This window comes from Symphalangus syndactylus, chromosome 3 (assembly GCF_028878055.3).
Source record: "Symphalangus syndactylus isolate Jambi chromosome 3, NHGRI_mSymSyn1-v2.1_pri, whole genome shotgun sequence".
Lineage (NCBI taxonomy): Eukaryota > Metazoa > Chordata > Mammalia > Primates > Hylobatidae > Symphalangus > Symphalangus syndactylus.
In genome coordinates, this window is record NC_072425.2 from 138,639,863 (window position 1) to 138,659,598 (window position 19,736).

The 19,736-nt window shown below is 42.8% G+C and overlaps 1 protein-coding gene across 2 annotated transcripts in view; it reads left to right on the forward strand.

Annotated features, from left to right (window-relative positions):
* The window catches only part of SORL1 (sortilin related receptor 1), a 289,661-nt gene that overhangs the window by 204,588 nt on the left and 65,337 nt on the right, over positions 1-19,736 (forward strand). For both annotated transcript variants that reach the window (XM_055273513.2, XM_055273512.2), the window contains exons 15-22: positions 1,023-1,151; positions 1,658-1,743; positions 5,004-5,176; positions 6,248-6,379; positions 8,362-8,453; positions 9,633-9,879; positions 10,562-10,700; positions 17,980-18,153. In XM_055273513.2, the coding sequence (XP_055129488.1) occupies positions 1,023-1,151; positions 1,658-1,743; positions 5,004-5,176; positions 6,248-6,379; positions 8,362-8,453; positions 9,633-9,879; positions 10,562-10,700; positions 17,980-18,153 (1,172 nt within the window). The remainder of the gene's footprint in view (positions 1-1,022; positions 1,152-1,657; positions 1,744-5,003; positions 5,177-6,247; positions 6,380-8,361; positions 8,454-9,632; positions 9,880-10,561; positions 10,701-17,979; positions 18,154-19,736) is intronic.

Sequence of the window (19,736 nt, forward strand, 5' to 3'; positions counted from 1 at the left end):
CTATAATTCATTGAATTATAGAATTTACAGCTTTGGAAGGGCCTTAGAACATTCATAGTACAGTCATCTCGTTTTAGAATCGTCTTCGACTGAGGCCTCCTGCTTCCTACTCCAGGATGCTGCCCATCAAGCTGGGAGGTTTGGCAGATGTGACCCCAGATCACAGGAGGTCTCATAAACCTAACTACTTTGTACATCTAACCTACTTTGTACATCTCAAAGTACAAGATGATTTAGCTAGTATGTGGACATAGTCTTAAATATTTAACATTGAACCCTTAGTCAAAATTTTTCTTTTTTTCTGAGACAGGGTCTTGCTCTCTTGCCCAGGCTGGAGTGCAGTGGCGCAATCACGGCTCACTGCAGCCTTGACCTCCTGGGCTCGAATGATTCTCCCACCTCAGCCTCCCGAGTAGCTGGGGTCACAGGTGTGCAACGCCATGCCTGGCTATTTTTTTGATTATTTTTTGTAGAGACAGGGTCTTACCATGTTGCCCAGGTTGGTCTTGAACTCCTGGGCTTAAACAATATGTCTCCCTTGGCCTCCCAAAGTGTTGGGATTACAGGTGTGAACCACCATGCCCGGCCCCAAATTATTTTTTAAAAAGGTTATTCTTTTAAAATTTCTCTTACTTCTTCGGATTCTGTCAAGGAGAAAGTCTCATTGGTTGCTAGTAATTCTGTAACATTTGCCTAATCCCTTTTAACAGAGAGGGCAGGTGCAGAGTCTTAGAGTAGGGAACTGGATCTGGCTAAAATTTAATATTGTTTTGATTTGGCATGATGATTTGTATTTTTTTTGGTCTATTTATGGCATATGATTGTGTTTTTCCAGCTGTGGTTCTGATATAAATCTTCTTTTGAAGATGTATTTTATATAAAAAGTAAATATTCTTTAAAGGGACATGTTAAATAACTTATAATAAAAGTGAAAAGTAGTAAGGTAAAGTCAGCAGAATTGGTACTGGAATGCCTGAAATGTATAAAACAGTAGGTTTAACAAAGCCCAATTGCCTTTTTAGTGACTTCGGTTTCAAGATGAGTGAAGATTTGTCATTAGAGGTTTGTGTTCCAGATCTGGAATTTTCTGGAAAGTCATACTCCCCTCCTGTGCCTTGCCCTGTGGGTTCTACTTACAGGAGAACGAGAGGGTATGTATCACAGAGGTTGCCCTGTCAGGTTCTCAGGGGTCTGCACGTGGAGCAAGAGAGCATAGAGGACCGTCTGGATTGCTCTGTACTCTAAATTCTAGAATTCCAAGTTAATAGCCTGCAAGTAGTTTGGGCAACATTTTAAATTATGGTATTTGTAAACTCCCCTACCTCCAGTGAGAAAAGCGTTGCAAGTCTGTAAGCATCCCTGAAACTCTAGGAATATCTTAAGTCATCAACTTCAGCAGGGAAACATCTTCAGAGGAATGTATTCAAGAGATATATTTAAAAATCTCGGCCAGGACAGTGCCCTAAATTGTCTGGGCCTGCCTAGTCTAATTATAAGCAGAACTGACTCAGAACTACGAACATCCTCTTTCTAGTTCTAAAGGGAAATGAGTGGATGGACTCTACTGGCCGTGGGTAGTAAATGTATTCACAGTTGGGATGTCTTTGTGGCTATTCTTCCATGTTTCTGACCTCTTGCTCTTGGGGTGGGGTGACAGCTACCGGAAGATTTCTGGGGACACTTGTAGTGGAGGAGATGTTGAAGCACGACTGGAAGGAGAGCTGGTCCCCTGTCCCCTGGCAGGTAAGAGAGCTGGTTTCTTCCCTTTCATTTCTTGAGACATGGTTGAAGCAGTATCACGATCTCACCCAAGTCCAGGCTTGTGGCTCCTCTGATTGAGTGGAGAAAAACCATGGCCGTCACAAGAATCACAGGGCTTCCTCTTTTCCCTAAGGTTGGTTTCCACACTGAACTTACACATAGCCATACCCTTTTTTAGGAATGGAAAGTACTTTGCGTCAGCTCAGTTTCTTTGAGGGAAATCCCTTTGTTAATTGAAAAATATTTATTCAGCATCCACTGGGGTAGAAAGGTGCCCACAGGCTTTTGTGTGTTCCTTAATCTGTTTGTCAAAGTTGAGTATAAAGAGGCATGTGGCTTCTTAGGAAGTAGCTAAGTAGTCTATGTTAACTTTATAATAAAACTAACTATAACTAAAATTTTAATGGAATTTTATATATTTCAGTGTACTTTTTTATGTGTTGCCAGTTTAACCCTTTTAACAACTCAGGGAAGCAGATATTGTCAATTTTGTTTTTCACTTTTTCACGAGGAAGCATGTTCAGAGGAGGTTAAATGGCTTAAGGTCACACATCTAGTAAGTGACAAAGTTGAATTTCAGACTCTAAGCCCCATGCTCTTCATTGGACATTGCCCAAATGGCAAATAAATGTCATTCTCACTATTTTAGATAATCATTATGCATGTTAATTAAGAAAAACTTCTCTGAAATGATTCGCATGCTATAAAGGTATACTGTATTCTAAAACACGTTTCTGCTAGATTTAGTGGCGATGTAACATGGGGTCTTTTCAATAGAGACATGAAATTATGATACTTTGAAAAATAATCTCTTAGTTGCTTGTTTTTCTTCACTCTGTTTCCAGTTCTTATTCATTAAAAGCTTCTTTATTCCCTCTGTGCCCTCTTTCCTGCCCATACCTCTTGGTGAAGGTAAATGGCTGGAGTTAACTTCCATCTGTGGTGGGTGGTGATGTCTACGTGGATAGCCCATAAGCACCGAATGAATCATGAAAGAAGTGTGTGGTCTCCGCAGGCAGGGCGGGGCAGCTCTCTCTTTTGCTCACTGCTGCCAGCTTGCCCTGGTGTTTTTCATGCTAAGTTCGTTAGTCCCTTAATTTAATCTTTCATCATTACCAGAGTAATTAACATACCTCACTATGGAGACTTAAAAAGAACCACCACTTCAGCAAATTCCAACAAATGAGCAGATAATATTCAAATATTTCCCTCACAAGAGCTGTTATTGATGAGGGCGTGGGTTAGTAGGGTTTGAGTGATTGCTCTTAAGGCGCTGGAGTGCCTACTTTCGTAATAAATATTTCTGAAGATAATTCAGCAAGGGACAAAACAGTTTGTTTAAAGCCATCTAAACTGGCAGGAAAGCTATTTTCTCTTCTACTGGAAGATAGAACAGGGAATGAAGTGGAGAAATCTCATTCCATTGTGGGCCACCTCCTATGTAAAAGAGAAAAAAAAAAAGGCATGGAATAGGAGGCAGGGATATACCAGGAAAGAAAAAGATGCTTTCGCAGGACTAATGGGAGCCATAATATCTTTGCAAAGATGAGGTAATCTGGGCATCTGGAAGGATTTTTTAAATGTAAGAATTTTTCTTCCTTTACGATTACTGTGAAAACACACATTCCTAGGCTGTATGTATGGCCAGGACCAGCCAAGAATTCCATTCCTTTTCCAGGTTAAGCATTGCATGCTGGAATGCCGCATGCTGCTCTGAACATAATCCTAAAACAAGTATTTCTGGATTCAGGTTCTACTTTATGGGTGTTAGTTTCTTAGAGGAAAAAAAAAACCCAGAGTGACAGAATGAGGTTTATAGATGCTGGAGAGAGATGTGGGGCAAAAGCCTTGCTGCTGCAAATGTAGCTTTCATGTCCCTATACCTTAGCTGGTCCCCTCCCTGGGAATGACAGCGGGAAGGTTTTTTTGACAACCAAAAGGGGAGGTAGGTTACCATGTGATGGTAACATAGATACTTCTAAAGTGACCTGGAACCAAAGGAAAAGAAGGAAAACTTACCTTATTAAAAATTGTAGGTAGGTTTATTTTTTGATGCATTATCTATATTACAGCTTTTATAAAGAAGGTGAGTGGTACATGTTAAGTCACTGAGTGTATGGAATCAGGAAGTGGGCAGGAGTGGCTAACCCAGGCATGCAGCAAAAGAATGTGGATTCGCATCTTGGTCCCATATGCAACGCACTGTCAAGATGCACACTTTAGACACAGATGCTGGTGTGCGGCTTGTGTCCACTCCTGGGGAAGAATCTGGATGTTTCCCAGGCTGTTCCCTAAGTGGACAAGGAAGTGTGCTGGGTCTTCCTATTTCCAGTTGTCTGAGCACTCAGGACCTTCATTTCTACATCTTAAAAATTATCCACACTAGTGTCTGTATCATAAGAGGCAGCACAGTGTAGCGGTTAAAGCATAGACTCTGGATCCAGAGTGCCTGGGTTCCCATCTTGGTTCTGCCACTTGCTAGTTGTGTGACCTTGGGTGAGTTACTTAACCTCTCTGGTCTCAGTTTTCTCATTTGTAAAATTTGGTTAACAAGAGTTCTACCATCAGGCAGTTGTTATGAGTCTTAAACAATACCCGATACGTAGTAAGCACATTGTACACAATGTGTACACAATTTATATTTGTTGAGTAGAAACAGAATTTTTGTGATAATTATGTTGTGGAACATCTTGTAAATAGCCAAGAACAAATGCATTATTACTATTATTTTGAAGATCTAAGAGGTTCATAGAATTGCCATATGGTGTTGTGAACAATATGAATAAGTGAGCACATTGATTAGAGAGCTTAGTTACAAAGCTTCAGTGACTAATGGTCTCTCGTCAACAAGATGATGGTGCTGTGGTGATACAGTCACGTGAGGAGGGAGAACAGGGCGATTGGTGTAATTAGGTTGGCAAGTGTGACTTGAAGACTCATAGGCTTAGTCCAGAAGTATGGTTGTTGAAGCATGCATATTGGGAAATTTAGATTAAAGAAAAACGTAACAAGTGAAACACTTGCAGATGAAGAAACAGATTCACTGGAGTTTAACTTGCCTGAGGCAGAAATGTGGTTCCATTACACACCTCCTGAATCTTGATTTCTGTGCTCTTCACTTGGTCCACACCACATGCCAATGGATTTGAGGTTTGTGTGTGAGAAACAAATAGGTCAGATGTGCTAGGACCTCTTCAGCATCCCCTGGGTCCAACCTCCCACATGTCTTGTGTGTCTGGCAGAAGAGAACGAGTTCATTCTGTATGCTGTGCGGAAATCCATCTACCGCTATGACCTGGCCTCGGGAGCCACCGAGCAGTTGCCTCTCTCTGGGCTACGGGCAGCAGTGGCCCTGGACTTTGACTATGAGCACAACTGTTTGTATTGGTCCGACCTGGCCTTGGACATCATCCAGGTGAGTCAGCGCTTGGCCTCACTGTGGGGGCTGTGCATCGTGACTGCCCCGTCCTGATAAGCTTCATGCAGAATGGCCTATGGAAGTGGGCAGTTAGACGTTGGTAAGTGTTACTCATCTCAGGGCCGACAGGTGAAAGTTTCATCTTCTGTGTTAGTAGTTTTCTTTCTCTGTCTTCATCTGTTCATATAGGAAGGATAAAGAAAGCCCTAAATCCACAGACCTGCTTGAAAGTGAGGTCTTGCTTTTCCTGCTGGGAAGGTGTTGGGACTAGTAATGTAGGATGATTAGTTGCCCCCTATTGTGCCAACTGCCTCTTGAGCATCTTTCTTCCCAAGCCATGATACAGTAACGCTTGACTTACCCATAGTTCAAATAATTATCCACTTCAGCTGTTCTGAACATAGATAAGAACCAGGAAGTAAGCATTAAAGGGCCCTGGACAGGCCAGGTAGATAGCCATATGCTCAAACCCATGCATTTAAAGGAGAGTTATTTGATCTTTATTCATTGTCTACTTAATCCTTTTAGAAAAGCAATTCCAACAAATTTTTATCTGGATTCCAACCCAACAGAAATTTTACAGTGCCTGGGTATTTGAGGGGGTTGGGGTGGGGGATGGCAGGCTTGCTGAATGGAGCTGTCCAACAATAGCACTTGGTGGCTAAGAGCCTCACAGGGAAGAAGGAGTATAAAAGCAGACACAGAACTTAAATATAACAGCAGTCTGGTTTCACTTATTTTAAAAGCAAACAGACTCATACATCTCAGTAATCTCCGACTTTATTATTGCGATACAGCATAATTTAGTAACCAGTGTTCATAATGATAATGCGGAGTAATATATATGATTAAATTCTCTTTATTCTGCTTAAAAAACAAAAATGTAGTACATTTTAAAAATGCTTTCATGAAAACCTGGCTTCATGTGTCTGGAAAGTTTACTAACGTAAAACATCTCATCCCTTGCCAGTCCTGCCAATTGAATAAAGGGTTACCCTTCATGGGACTGACTTGGCAGGGGGTCATTTGAACAGTTCCTAGCATTTATTATTACTTTTCTCTCTTCAGCGCCTCTGTTTGAATGGAAGCACAGGGCAAGAGGTGATCATCAATTCTGGCCTGGAGACAGTAGAAGCTTTGGCTTTTGAACCCCTCAGCCAGCTGCTTTACTGGGTAGATGCGGGCTTCAAAAAGATTGAGGTATGTGTATTTTCGTGCTGTTCTTAATTAAGGGAGCAGGCGGGGCACCTGGGCTTTGAGCCAGATTTGACACAGAGGCAAGGGCCAGTGTGTCAGATTACTCTGGAAATTTCCTGCGAGTTTCCAGGGAATGGACCAGCTGAGCCTCTGGAGACGAGGGAAAAGGGGGTGAGTACCTGGGAGTTGATCTTTTGGCTAGCAGAAGTTAGCTAATAACAATAAATGGTAATATTTTTATTTTATTTATATAGTACTTATTGTATTTATATATTATTTTTGTTTTATTTTACTACTTTTATTAAACATGATGGCAAAAACTACAATTACTTTTGCATCAACCTAATATCATGGTATTATTATAATGCTAAAACAATAGTAGTCTAGTATTATTTTAGTCGATTAGAGTGATAACAACAATACCATCATCATCATCATCATCATCACTGTTATTAATCCCCATTTCTCTGCAACTTGGCTACCTAGTAACCTGTCCCGCCTTATATACACAAGGCAAGGATAATGAATGACCTCTAAACTGCCAAATCTTTGTCTGGGGGAATGTAGTATGCTCAGCTCACTGCCTCAGCACCTCTTTATACTGACTCTTCATGGAGAGACGGCATGTGGGTGAAGTGGGAAGTGCAGTAGAAGCAGGGAGATGCAGAGAGCTAAGAGGAGTTGCAAGACGAAAGACACAGACTTGAGAGATAGACCCAGGTGTAGGCTTGACTCTACTAGCTCAGCGACATGGGGCAAGGTACTTATGCTTTCTAAACTTCAGTTGCTTCATGCGTTAGATGGAGATTCATTTATTCATGCAACCATTCGACAAGGGTTCTCTGCATGATGTATGTGGTTTAGGTTCTGATGATAAAGCAGTGGGCAGGACACACACGTTCCTGTTCCAGTAGAGCTTAGATTTTAGTGGAGGAAGCAAAATAATCAGTTCTGTTGGTGATACACGCTGCAAAGACTCTGAAACAGTGCAGTGTGATTGCGCTTTTGGAGAGTGGGGCAATGTTAGAATAGGCAGAGCAGGCAACTTGATGTTGATGTCTGAGCTGAGCCCTGGCTGAGAAGAGGATGATCTTGTGTCCACCTCATGGGGATGCTGATAGAAGTGAACTGGCATCTACTGAATGCTGCCTCAGTGGTTGTGTTATTGCTCTTTTTGTCCTTTCTTTAATTGCGTGTGGTCAGCACTTGGCTAGGGGCTAGAAGAATGCAGGTGGTGCACAAGCACCCACCTTTTCACAGGCTGTGGGGCGACCACTGCACCACTCAAATACTGTTGGTGCACAATGGTGTCAAATGAGCCAAGGTGCAGAGCTACTGATGCTTATTGGTCCAGGTGGGTCAGAAGAGTTAGGAAAGGAGGCAGACCTGGCAGTGAGGTTTGAAGGAGAGTTCTGCCTTGATTAGAGTAAGCAATGGGGCAGGTAGGCCCAGGATGGGATGTGGAAAGAGCAGACAGGAGTGAGTCCACATCAGGCTTGGAGAAGCAAGAGATGACCAGCCTGGCTGACGGGAAGGAGCAAGAATATGAGTCCCACCTGTGGACTCTTCATTGAAAGGCTGTGACATTGAGAATTTGTTTTATGGGAGTGTGGAGCCATCGATTGCCTCGGAACGTGGAGTGACATGGGATGGTGAAATAACTAAATGCTCATTTGCTTATTTACTTATTTGAGTAATTTACTTATTGATATTGCTTTGTCCAGATCATCATGCCTTGGAAACTGGGGCATACATGGTTCTAGCTCCTGTTTCAGACCACTTGAAAATTGTCCCATGAGTCAGAGGAAGGAACAGTGCATTGTGACTAGAAGTTGGGGCAGGTTTCCCAGATGGGTCAGGTCAGGGAAACAGGCAGGCATGGAGGGGGGCATGTCTGTAGCAGAAGCTGAGTAGCCACCTTTGGCAATGGGGGTCTTTAAGGAGCTCAGATCCATCTCAGCCTCTTTTCCCCCTGTTTTTGTCAGGTAGCTAATCCAGATGGCGACTTCCGACTCACAATCGTCAATTCCTCTGTGCTCGATCGTCCCAGGGCTCTGGTCCTCGTGCCCCAAGAGGGGTAAGTGTTGCCCCAAAAGGAAATCAGTCTTGCATCCAATGCTACACTAATAGATTCTCATGGAAACACAAACTGCAGGACAAAAACTCTGTTTCTCATGATGGTGGTTGAAATGGTCTGTTAACTGAGAAGTTTGAGACCACAGCTTAGTCATCGTGGTCAGGTAACTCCGTTAGCTTTTTGTTAGCCAGTGTCAGAGTCTCTTCAGGCATCCGGATGTCTTGCATCTGTGGGTTGTTTCTCTAGAAAAGTTGATGTTAAAAGAGAGCTTCTGTAGACATAGACAGGCCTGCTTGGATATTGTGAGGACTTTCTCTTGAGTTTCATACATGATACTAACGTTTAATTTATTCCATCTTTCCCCTGCCTTCCCAGCATGTGTAGGTTTTCTTACTTACAATCAGTGTGCACTTGGGGAAGGCAAAGTTGCTTTTTATTAACTCATTAACTGAAGGAAACATAATTAAGAGGGAAATTCTGGATTTGACATTCTGGCTTTTCCTCTCAGCATTTATGATAGAAATTGGCACAATTTTTTCAAGGAAAATTGTAAGAGGAATGTATGTACTTGGTTGACAATATTTAGAGAGAACAGAACTTTGTGAAAAAAATTTGCTTTCTTTCTTTTCATTCTTAACCCTTTACCGTCACACTTCCTAGTGATAATCATTGTTAATAATGTCTTGTGTATCTTTCACGATTGCTTTTACTTATGTACAAGTATTATCTTTAAAACACACACACATACACACACATACACGCCAAATAGAATTGTAGTATAGTTACTATTCTGTACCTTTTAAAACAAACTTAATACGTATTGAAGATAGTTTTGTGTGAGCACATATAGATTTTTAGGTTTCACGGTATTCTATTGTATGTACCAAAATGTGTCACTTCCTCTGCTGATTAACATTTAGTTTAATATACATACGTATACATTTCTTTGTATATTATCTTTGCATAATTTGATTTTATCTGTAGATAAATTCTGGTAAAGGAATTTCCGGGTGAAGGAATTTAAGTGGTTTCAGGTGTCGTCATTACATATTGTTATAATAATGCTGAAATAACCAGTCGGATCATTCAAAAGGGGTTTCTGACCTTTTCTGGAGCAGTATTTGAACTCCCATTTCTCTAGTATTGATGAGGTATGTGTTCTGTCCCCATTTTCACCAGGGTGATGTTCTGGACAGACTGGGGAGACCTGAAGCCTGGGATTTATCGGAGTAATATGGATGGTTCTGCTGCCTATCGCCTGGTGTCAGAGGATGTGAAGTGGCCCAATGGCATCTCTGTGGACGACCAATGGATTTACTGGACGGACGCCTACCTGGACTGCATAGAGCGGATCACGTTCAGTGGCCAGCAGCGCTCTGTCATTCTGGACAACCTCCCGCACCCCTATGCCATTGCTGTCTTTAAGGTGAGTCCATTTGTTGCTGCCCGACAGTCTGCTAGAGCGGGTGAGGAGCATATGAGATCAGGAGCCTGCACCCCTGGGCTTTGCAGAGAAGCCATTTAACTTCTTAAAGGTTGCCTTTTTTCCAAATTTGAGATAACTTATTTTCAGTCCTATGGAGGGATGCCAGGCAGAGGCGCCAAGGGTCCTGTCTCCCCTGCTGTTCACATTTCAAAAGGTTAAAAGTGAAGGCTCTTCCCATGAACATTCCCAGTTTGCCCTTCAGTGTCAGTAGCCTCATTTCGGCATGGTGTCTTCATTTCTTGTGCGCTTTGCGCACCTGATTCCCTGATGACTTCCGGTGAGCTGTGCACCCCCTACGGTGCCTTGCAGTTCTTTGTCGACTCTGGAGAGCAACGTGGCTCTTCCCAACTCTGGGAAGCAGATTTCAAACTGAGGGGGTTGGGTTTGTGTCATAAACTTGAATGCTTATCAGATAGTTTCTTTTGGCCAGTTTCTTCTGTGGGGTTGTATGGTGAGGTTTGGATAAAATCGCTGTCCTTTGCATTTAAGTAGAATCTTGATCAGGCCAGTCATTCAGCCAATAAACGCTAGTTGTCTCCTGCCTGGGGGAGCTCTTACCCTTAGAGAGGACCAGAATAAAGAACTAAAGAGCTGGACTAACGGGCAAAGGTTTTCTTTTTAGAATGAAATCTACTGGGATGACTGGTCACAGCTCAGCATATTCCGAGCTTCCAAATACAGTGGGTCCCAGGTGGAGATTCTGGCAAACCAGCTCACGGGGCTCATGGACATGAAGATTTTCTACAAGGGGAAGAACACTGGTAAGCCAGAGTCTCTTCTTTTGTCTCTGTAGAGTTGATCTCAAGAAAGGGGCTGCGTGTGGCCAATCTCTGCTCGGAATAGGAGCTGGCAGCCTGCATCTTTGTTGTCACGACAACATGCACATTATTTAATTTCTTCCTAATGACATCTTAATTTCTTTTCTAATGATACACAAACAGCTGGAAGACAGCATGCTTTTGCCTGCCTAGAGTGTTGGTGCTTGGTGGGTAATTACACCCTCCTCCTGCCCTTGGCCCCTGACTGATTGGTGGCGCGGCTTCTGTTGCAGCTGGGAGAGTCCTAACATGTGCTTAATCCCCGTTTGGCACACTTGCAGGAAGAGACTCTGTGCTGGGTGCTCAGATAGTTGTTGCTTCCTGACAGGGCCTCTTGCTTGTTCTCTGGTTGCCCAGATGACCTATTGCTCATTGACCGTACGTACCTCTGCTGGAATGGTGCTGTGTAGTTAGGTGTTGTTTTAATTAACTTTTCCCACCATGAAACTCTAAACCCCATGAAGAAAGAGATGGTCTTTTTTATTCCCCGATAGTTTTATTAGTGTCTAGCACTTTGTAGGTGCTCAATTCATATTTGTTGAAAGAATAAGCGATGAAAAGGGAGGGGAAGAATTGCAGTGAGTGCAGACAGTAGCTGTCTTAGAGATCTGTTGGGTGAGGCTTCAAGAACTGCTATGAGGCTTTGACCTGCTAGTCCTGGAGTCTGAGACTATTCAGTGGAAAGCCTTTATCATTTCATGACTGCTCTTTAATTTTGCTTATCTCCCAGCCATACTATTGATTCTAGAGGAGAAAGATCAGAGGATTACCAAGAAGAATAGACCCTTTAAGAATTTCCCTCTTTATCTCGGCAGGATTAAATAGCATCCTGGCTTTGCTGATTCTCCTTTATTAACAAACTGCTAAGTTTTCTATTAACTGGATTGTTGATTTTGTTTTATGGTTCTTGGCTGACCCTATACTAACAGAAAATTGACAGGGGAAATAATACTCTTATAGATATCATTGTTATCCTCTTGGGATTGTGAAGATAGCATGAGAACACCCTTAGAAAACTATAAAGTGTCTTACAAATGTAAGACAATATTATTTGTTATGTCTTCACCACTGACCTTTGAGGTAGGGAAGGCTGGTATTATGATCCATGGTCTATAGATTAGGGAATTAAATCTCAAATATGAATTAGCTTTCCCAAAATATCCTCACTAGTTTAGGAGCTGGCCTTTTGTTGCAATTCTGCCGCTAAATGGAGAAGTCACATTCTTTCTTAGAGGAGGCACCTGTTTTAAAATAAGGAGAGTTGAAGGAATCTTGCTTCTCAGCTCCAGTGACTGAAATCTTCAGGCCTTTGTTTGATGGAGGACACCCACCCCTACTGATCTGACTTGCTAGCTAGCAGAGTGGATTTTTAGCATTTCTCCAGTGGATTTTTAGCATTTCTCCACGTTACCACTTAGTCCAGAAGAGTGGGTCTTCATTTTTACAAGTGCTTGTATGCATGTGTTTGATGTGCACACAGGAGCTTCTGAAACACTGTGTGCAGATGAAGCCAGTGGCTACCCGGTCACAACTTACTTCCCAGTCTTGACTGTCCACTTCATCCCAAGAACTTGGGCACAGCTGCCATGCAGTCACACCTGTGACTGAGGAGCAGTGCGGGAGGAGAGAGTTTGTGGTCTCAGCATGTGCAAACATGGTGTCTTGGTGCCAGTCAGACAGGCCTACAATCCTCACCTTAGATGTAGTTTCCCTTTCATGCCTCAAAGAGTCATCTTCATTTAAGCTAGTCAGAGTCATTTTGGGGCCCAGAGTGAGGTCTGGATAGATGACAGGCTGGTTTAAAAGGGAGATATGTATTAGCAGGGCATAGTGGTGCACGCCTGTAGTCTCAGCTACTCGGGAGGTGGAGGTGGGAGGATCACCTGAGCTCGGGAGGTTGAGGCTGCAGTTAGCTGAGATCGTGCTGCTGCACTCCATCCTGGGTGACAGAATGAGACCCTGTCACCAAAAAAAAAAAAAAAAAAAAAAAAAAGGCTGGGGGAGATCTGTGTTGGTGAGTAGAACGAGTAGAACATAGACCTGGACCTGTGCATGGGCGGCTGTGACCGTCCCTTTGGCCATGGCCAGTTATCGCCTCTCTGCTCCTTTCTCTGTTTGCCTTTGGGATTCTCTCTTGTTCTCCTTTGGTTGTGAGCAGGATACTTCCAGGAGACCTACTGCCTCCAAACCCAGGGCTGGAGAAAGACGTTTTTGTCTTTCTCTGCAGCCCAGTTTGGGTCAAATCAAAGCTTTTGCAGTGGTGTCTGGCTGTCAGCACTGTCTGTGAGCACTCCGCACCTCTTGGTCTTTAACTTGTTTGCTCTAACGTGCTTGCTTTTTTGGACACTGAGAGGACACGTGCTTTTTTGGACATTGTATTACAGATCCACGGTGTGTGTTGGATCTAGCACTTGGAGAAATGCTAAAAATCCATTCTGCTAGCTAGCAAGTCAGATCAGTAGGGGTGGATGTCCTCCATCAAGCAAAGGCCTGAAGATTTCAGTCACTGGAGCTGAGAAGCAAGATTCCTTCATCTCTCTTTATTTTAAAACAGGTGCCCCCTCTAAGAAAGAATGTGATTCTTGTCCATCTTTATTATTTTTGTTGTCTCCTCCTAACACATTCGGGACTTTCTACAGTAGTCTCCTGCTTATTTGCCATTTTGCTTTCTGTGATTTCAGCTACCTGCGGTCAACCACTGTCCAAAAATATATATGGAAGATTCCAGAAATAATGTATAAGATTTAAATTGCCTGCTGTTCTGAAATCTTGTACTGTCTCCTCCCTGTCCCACCTGGGATGTGAATCCTCCCTTTGTCCAGCGTCTCATGCTGTTGATGCTGCCGGCTCATTAGTCCCTTTAGGAGCTGGCTGGGTTATCAGGGTGTCAAGGTACTGCAGTGCTTGTAGCAAGGAACCCTTATTTTACTTCATGATGACCCTACACCTCAAGAGTAGTGATTCTAGTAATTTGGATATGCCAAAGAGAGGTCATAAAGTGCTTCCTTTAGGGAAAGGGTGAAAGTTCTAGACTTAATAAGGGAGGAAAAAAAATCTTACACCGAGTTTGCTAAGATCTGCTGTAAGAACGAACCTTCTATCTCTGAAATTGTAAAGAAAGAAAAAGAAATTCACGCACAATATAGGTTTGGTCCTATCTGCAGTTTCAGGTGTCACCTAGGGGTCTTGGAATTGGGGGTTTTGGAATAAGTGGGGACTACTATATTAACCAAGTGTTAAATAATAATAATTGATAGTAACTACATTTATTGAGGGGTTGCTGTGTTGTAAGTACCACAGTAATGTGCTTTGTGGGCTTGTATAACCTCACTTCGTCTTCCCAAAGACTTCTATATGTACTATTAATATTTCCATTTTATAGATGAGAATATGAAAGTCTGGTTTAGTAACTTGTGCAGGTCACACTTTTAGTAAGTGGTAAGATTTGCACCGTGGCCCGTTGACTTCAAAGCTTGAACTTCGATAAAACCACCAGGCTTTGCTCCCTCTGTCATGTGTTGCTGGAATAGCAGTGCCCTGGTAGTATGACAGCAGTTCAGAAGTACTGTTCTAGATTTTGATTGGTGATGGTTCATAATAAAAATGTTGTTCAGTTGCAACATTTATCAATTTGAAATATTTGGTTATAAATGGATAACAAAAAATGCATTTTTCCTTTATAGCTAGCTGGTTTTTATTTTTTATTTATTTAGTTTATTTGGAGACAGAATCTCGTTCTGTTGCCCCGGCTGGAGTGCAGTGGCGTGATCTCGGCTCACTGCAACCTCTGCCTCCTGGGTTCAACCAATTCTCGTGCCTCAGCCTCCTAAGTAGCTGGGACTAAAGGCATGTGCCACTATACGTAATTTTTTGTATTTTAATAGAGATTGGGTTTCACCATGTTGCCCAGGCTGGTCTTAAACTCCTGAGCTCAGGCAATCTGCCCACCCCGGCCTCCCAAAGTGCTAGGATTTACAGGTGTGAGCCACCATGCCTGGCCACTAGCTGGTTTTTAAATGGTATAACTGGAATTTATTCTTTGTGAAGTGTGTTTTTTCTTTAAAGAGGTTACTTTACAAGATTGTTGATGTATTCAGTTGCTCCTGCAATGGCTCTTGGAGCTTTGGAATTCTTTTGCAGTTTTGGAATTCTCCTTTAGAGCCTGCAGGAAGTACATGCTTTTAAATATCTATAATGAGGGCACATATTTATTATTTGAGGTAGATTTGATTTTGATAATTGCAAAGTGTATAGATACTTGAGATGATGACATTTTTGGCTCCTAAAGTATTCCTGGAGGAATTTTCCAAATAGGAAATGTGAAAATGTTCTGAACATGCCCAGTGAAGACATCACAGGGCTACGTGTTTGATCTTCTAAGGGAATGTCTTTGAAGATGATTGTCCACTCTTCACATTGAGATGATGGTTTTCATATTGTCTGGTCCACTCAAGACAATTGGCATCCTGTATAAAGGGTCTGTGGCTGTGGTAGAATTGCCATCATAGGAGTTGGTGAATTACCCTTCCATCTTCTTCCAGGTTCTCTCTGATACAGCTCTCCCATTTTCCATTCTCTGGCTTCATACTAGCCTAGACATTCCTGCCCCTGCCTGCCTCTCGTGATCAGGGACTTGGTTAGCTTGTTTTGGAATTTGCCCCTGGTTACTGCCTCAGAGTACAGTTTCATACATCTCTGCCTAGATCAGCCTCCTGAAATATATGCCCCATTTTGAGTTCTCTACTCTTAGCTCTTCTTGCTTGTTTGGATAGGAATATTTGCTCTGCATATGAAAATGTTAGTTACATTATTTTACAGACATGATCCCTTTGAAAAAAATCATCCTGTAATAGAGTAGTTTTTTTTATTTGTTTGTTTCTTTTTGAGACAGGCTCTGGCTCTGTTGCCCAGGCTGGAGTGCAGTGGCGCCATCTCAGCTAACTGCAGCCTCTGCCTCCTGGGCTGAAGCGATCCTCCCACTTCAGCCTCTGGAGTGGCTGGGATCACAGATGTGTACCCAGCTAATTTTGCTTATTTTTTTTGTAGAGGCGGTCTTCACTATGTTGCTCAGGGTGGTCTCGAACTCCTGGGCTCGAGTGATCCTCCCACCTCGGCCTCCCAAAGTGCTGGGATTACAGGTGTGAGCCACTGCACCCAGCCAGTAATAGATTATTTTTAAATAACATCATATTCCATTATTGTTCAGGATCTTGGAACATTGAGTGATATAGTGTCCTTTGAATACAAAACACATATTCCCACATCCTTGTTTGAGTTGTTTCTCATGAGTGGTGGCTCTGTGTCAATTCAGCATTCCCTCTTGTAGCCAGTGGCCTGTACCTTTGAACTAAAGGAGCAGTCTGTGCCCACTAATGGATCAGAGTGAAGGGATGTCTGGGACTTCTGCTGTAGTCAACTGGTTAGTCTGCTATGGTAATTAAGCTGTTATGACTGATTATTTACTGAACCTTTTGGACTGTTTCATCACGTGGACTTCCCTTCCTCTGGACGTGTATGTTTTCTATTTACTGAACCATTTGGAATGTTTCATCATATGAACCTCCCTTCCTCTGGACGTGTATGTTTTCTCTCTTTGGTAATACCTCTTACTCTTTTCCTTGGCGTCATAATAACATTGTTGCCATAGCAGTGTGATTCTTATTTTTATTTGTAATGTAAATTAACCAATGATGTGCCCACACACCCAAAGCTACTGAGTGTATTATCCACATTGACACTGATTGTCATTAATGAACTTCATCTAACCTGTAGGCCAGGATAGGCATGGCTTAGATGAATGCTTGGCTGGGTGGCAACAGATGATTTGGATATGGTGCTGATGTGTGGGAGGGCGTCTCTGTCCATGACATAGCACAAATGAAGAATTAGCAATTGAGTTTTATCTAAGTTTTTATGTTCATTTTTCCCATTTTCATGATTAATAATTGCAGTCAAAAGAAAAAACATGATTTCATAGTTTCTGTGACCCCATAGTTATATCATGTTTCAGATTGTTATAAAATGGTTTATGCATCTTCTTACCTGCCATCTCCGGAACGATGTAGGGGATAGGATGACACTTTTGCCATCTTTGTTCATCCACAAAGACTCCTTCTCAAGAGTGCAGTGATGGATTTTACGAACTCTCTCTGGTGCTGCCTTTAGTAAGCTGAACCAGAGAAAAGATTGGCAGGAGTGGGCTAGATCAGCATGAGCCAGTCCTTACATGAACTCATTGCATAGCGGTGGCTGATGAGTACTGTGGCTGTCTCCTCCTTTAGCTCTTGAGCTGCACTCTGGCACAAAGGAATTGAGAAGGGGAGGTCTGGATTTTTGTCCTGGGCCCACCATTAACCAGGTGTATGTTCTAATTAAGGCCTTTGGGGCCCTAAGGAGCAGAAATCCACTCAAGCTAGCTCAAGTGAATGGTTTTACGGAATGAATAAAGGAGCCCAAAGCTGAAAGTCTAGGAGAGCCTCATGGGGACTGGAGCTGTTCCTTCCCTTTCCCTCTCATTAGGCCTCTTCTCTCCGTAAGTCTCTTCCTTTTTTAAGAAAAAAATTATTCAGAATTTTGAAGGCAATGTTCAACTATATTATAGCCACTAGTGTTGTGATTGAGAAGTCCAAAGACATTCTGATTCTTTTTTAAATTAAAAAAAAAATTTTTAAGGGATAGGATCTTGCTGTATTGCCCAAGCTGGATTTGAGCTCCCAGACTCAAGCAATGCTCCTGCCTCAGCCTCCTGAGTAGCTGGGGCTACAGGTGCGTGCTGCCATGCCTGGCCTCCATACGTCTCTTTTAGTCTCCTGACCATCTGCAGACTGAGCTTATCTGCATACCCAGAGTTTTGACTTCCACATGGTTTTGGCTTGCCATGTGCCACTTCAACACCCATACTCTATGACCCTTTCCCTGGCTCCAGCTCCTTGGTTGCTTACTTGTCTTTCAGTAACCCAATTCCAAATTCCCAGGAGGAACCCTGCTGCCTGGCTTGGCTCTGGGGCAGTCTGATCTGGCTGAAGACAGGATGCAAGTCACTGTTTATACTGAGCAGAAGTTTTCAGCACAGTAGGCGCCCCAAAGCTTGCCACTTGACCCGTGAGAGCTTCCCGCTGTCCTTTCCGTAAGACGAGGAGGTTGCAGTGGGTCTCCTTCTTGTATTCAGTACCTCCCTCATGGTGTGTATTAACCTATCTGTTGCTGTTTGTCTTCCCTCCAGGAAGCAATGCCTGTGTGCCCAGGCCATGCAGCCTGCTGTGCCTGCCCAAGGCCAACAACAGTAGAAGCTGCAGGTGTCCAGAGGGCGTGTCCAGCAGTGTGCTTCCTTCAGGGGACCTGATGTGTGACTGCCCTCAGGGCTATCAGCTCAAGAACAATACCTGTGTCAAAGAAGGTACTTCCCTTTTTCTTTTTTGCCTGTCATCCTCCTTCCTTTGTTTCCTGCTCCCCACCAGCGGAGGGAGGGATAGCTCTCTGTTTCCTAATCTTTTCGGGTTATTGGAAAAAGTGCAAGGTAAAAATCAAACCTACCAGATACTCACAAGAATACTGGTTTGGGTTCTAAGGCCTAGTAAGGGTCAAAGAGGCCCTTCAGTCCTCACTCGGAAAAGGCCTACGCTATACCTTTCTAAGTAGTAGCTGTGGTTTTTGGTTTCATGTCGGATGGCACAGACTTTCTTCAGGAGCTCCCTTTTTATTCTTTTGCTTCTTCCTCTCCTCACCCATCCCTCACATCCAGGTTTCTTACCTTCTGTTTTGCATAAGTTGGACCAACCTGACTGGGAAAAATAACCAGTGTGACTCCTTCCGCATTGACTTACTCTCACCTAACACTTGTCCTTCCTCTCACCGTGGCCTAGCCCAGTGTGTCCTGAACTTTCAGACCAACGTTTGCAAAGCACTTTGAGTCTAGACCTTCATGCCATGACCAAGTGGCAATAGCAGCCTTGTACCCACTCCCCCTCTGAATTTGAATATAGAGATTTAAAATTTCTTTCCTCCGAAATTTAAAAATTTTTCCTTCCTGTGTAATTTTTACCATCACCACTTCCCCAGCCTCCAGCTTCATGTTTCTGTGAGTGAGGTGAACCCCTGCAAGGGCCCCTTGCCACGAAGTGCATGGATTGATGGCCAGAATTTCTGCTTTTCCTTATCTATGATTCTATTTGCCTTTTTTTTTTTTTTTTTTACATTTTGAAGAGATGAGAAAGAGACAGGGTCTTGCTGTATTGCCCAGGCTGGCACATTCACGGCTCACTGCAGCTTCAACTCAAACTCCTGGGCTCAAGGGATTCTACTGTCTCAGCTTCCCATGAAGCTAGGACTACAGGCACGAGCCCAGCTAATTTCTTTTATAGGGACGAGGTCTCACTTTGTCGCCCAGTCTGGTCTTGAACATCTGGGCTCAAGGAATCTTCCCTCCTCTGCCTCCCAAGGAGCTGGGATCACAGGCATGAGCCACCGTGCCTACTCTATTTGCTTTGTAATCCTAACCCTACTTCTCACAGCAGCCCAAGTCCAAGGCAATGAAACACACAATACAAGCCTTTTAGTCAATCTTCCTTAAGAAATATAAACAGAAAAAAGATGAGCCTTTCTTTCTTAGAAACAAGAGACTTTCTTTCAGGCTGTGGATACAATCTTCAAACTGTTTGGAAAGAAATAGAATCAACACTAAATTCCAAGAGAAGGGGAAGAAAACTACTCCATATTTCCCGTTAGAATGCCTTTGATTATCCAAATATGAGACCAGTCATCACATGTCCTTGATGCAGTTTGCCAAACTATACATTTTTTTCTGTAACGAATTTTAATTGCTTGCTTTAAAGTAGTCATGGGGCAGAAAAAATTCTCAGAGTATTGAGAAAATCTTCATAACTCATTTGGTTGATAGATAGAATATATATGGATATATATAACTATATATATAAAAACATACCTGTAGATATATTGAATCTATATGTTTTAATTCTGTGT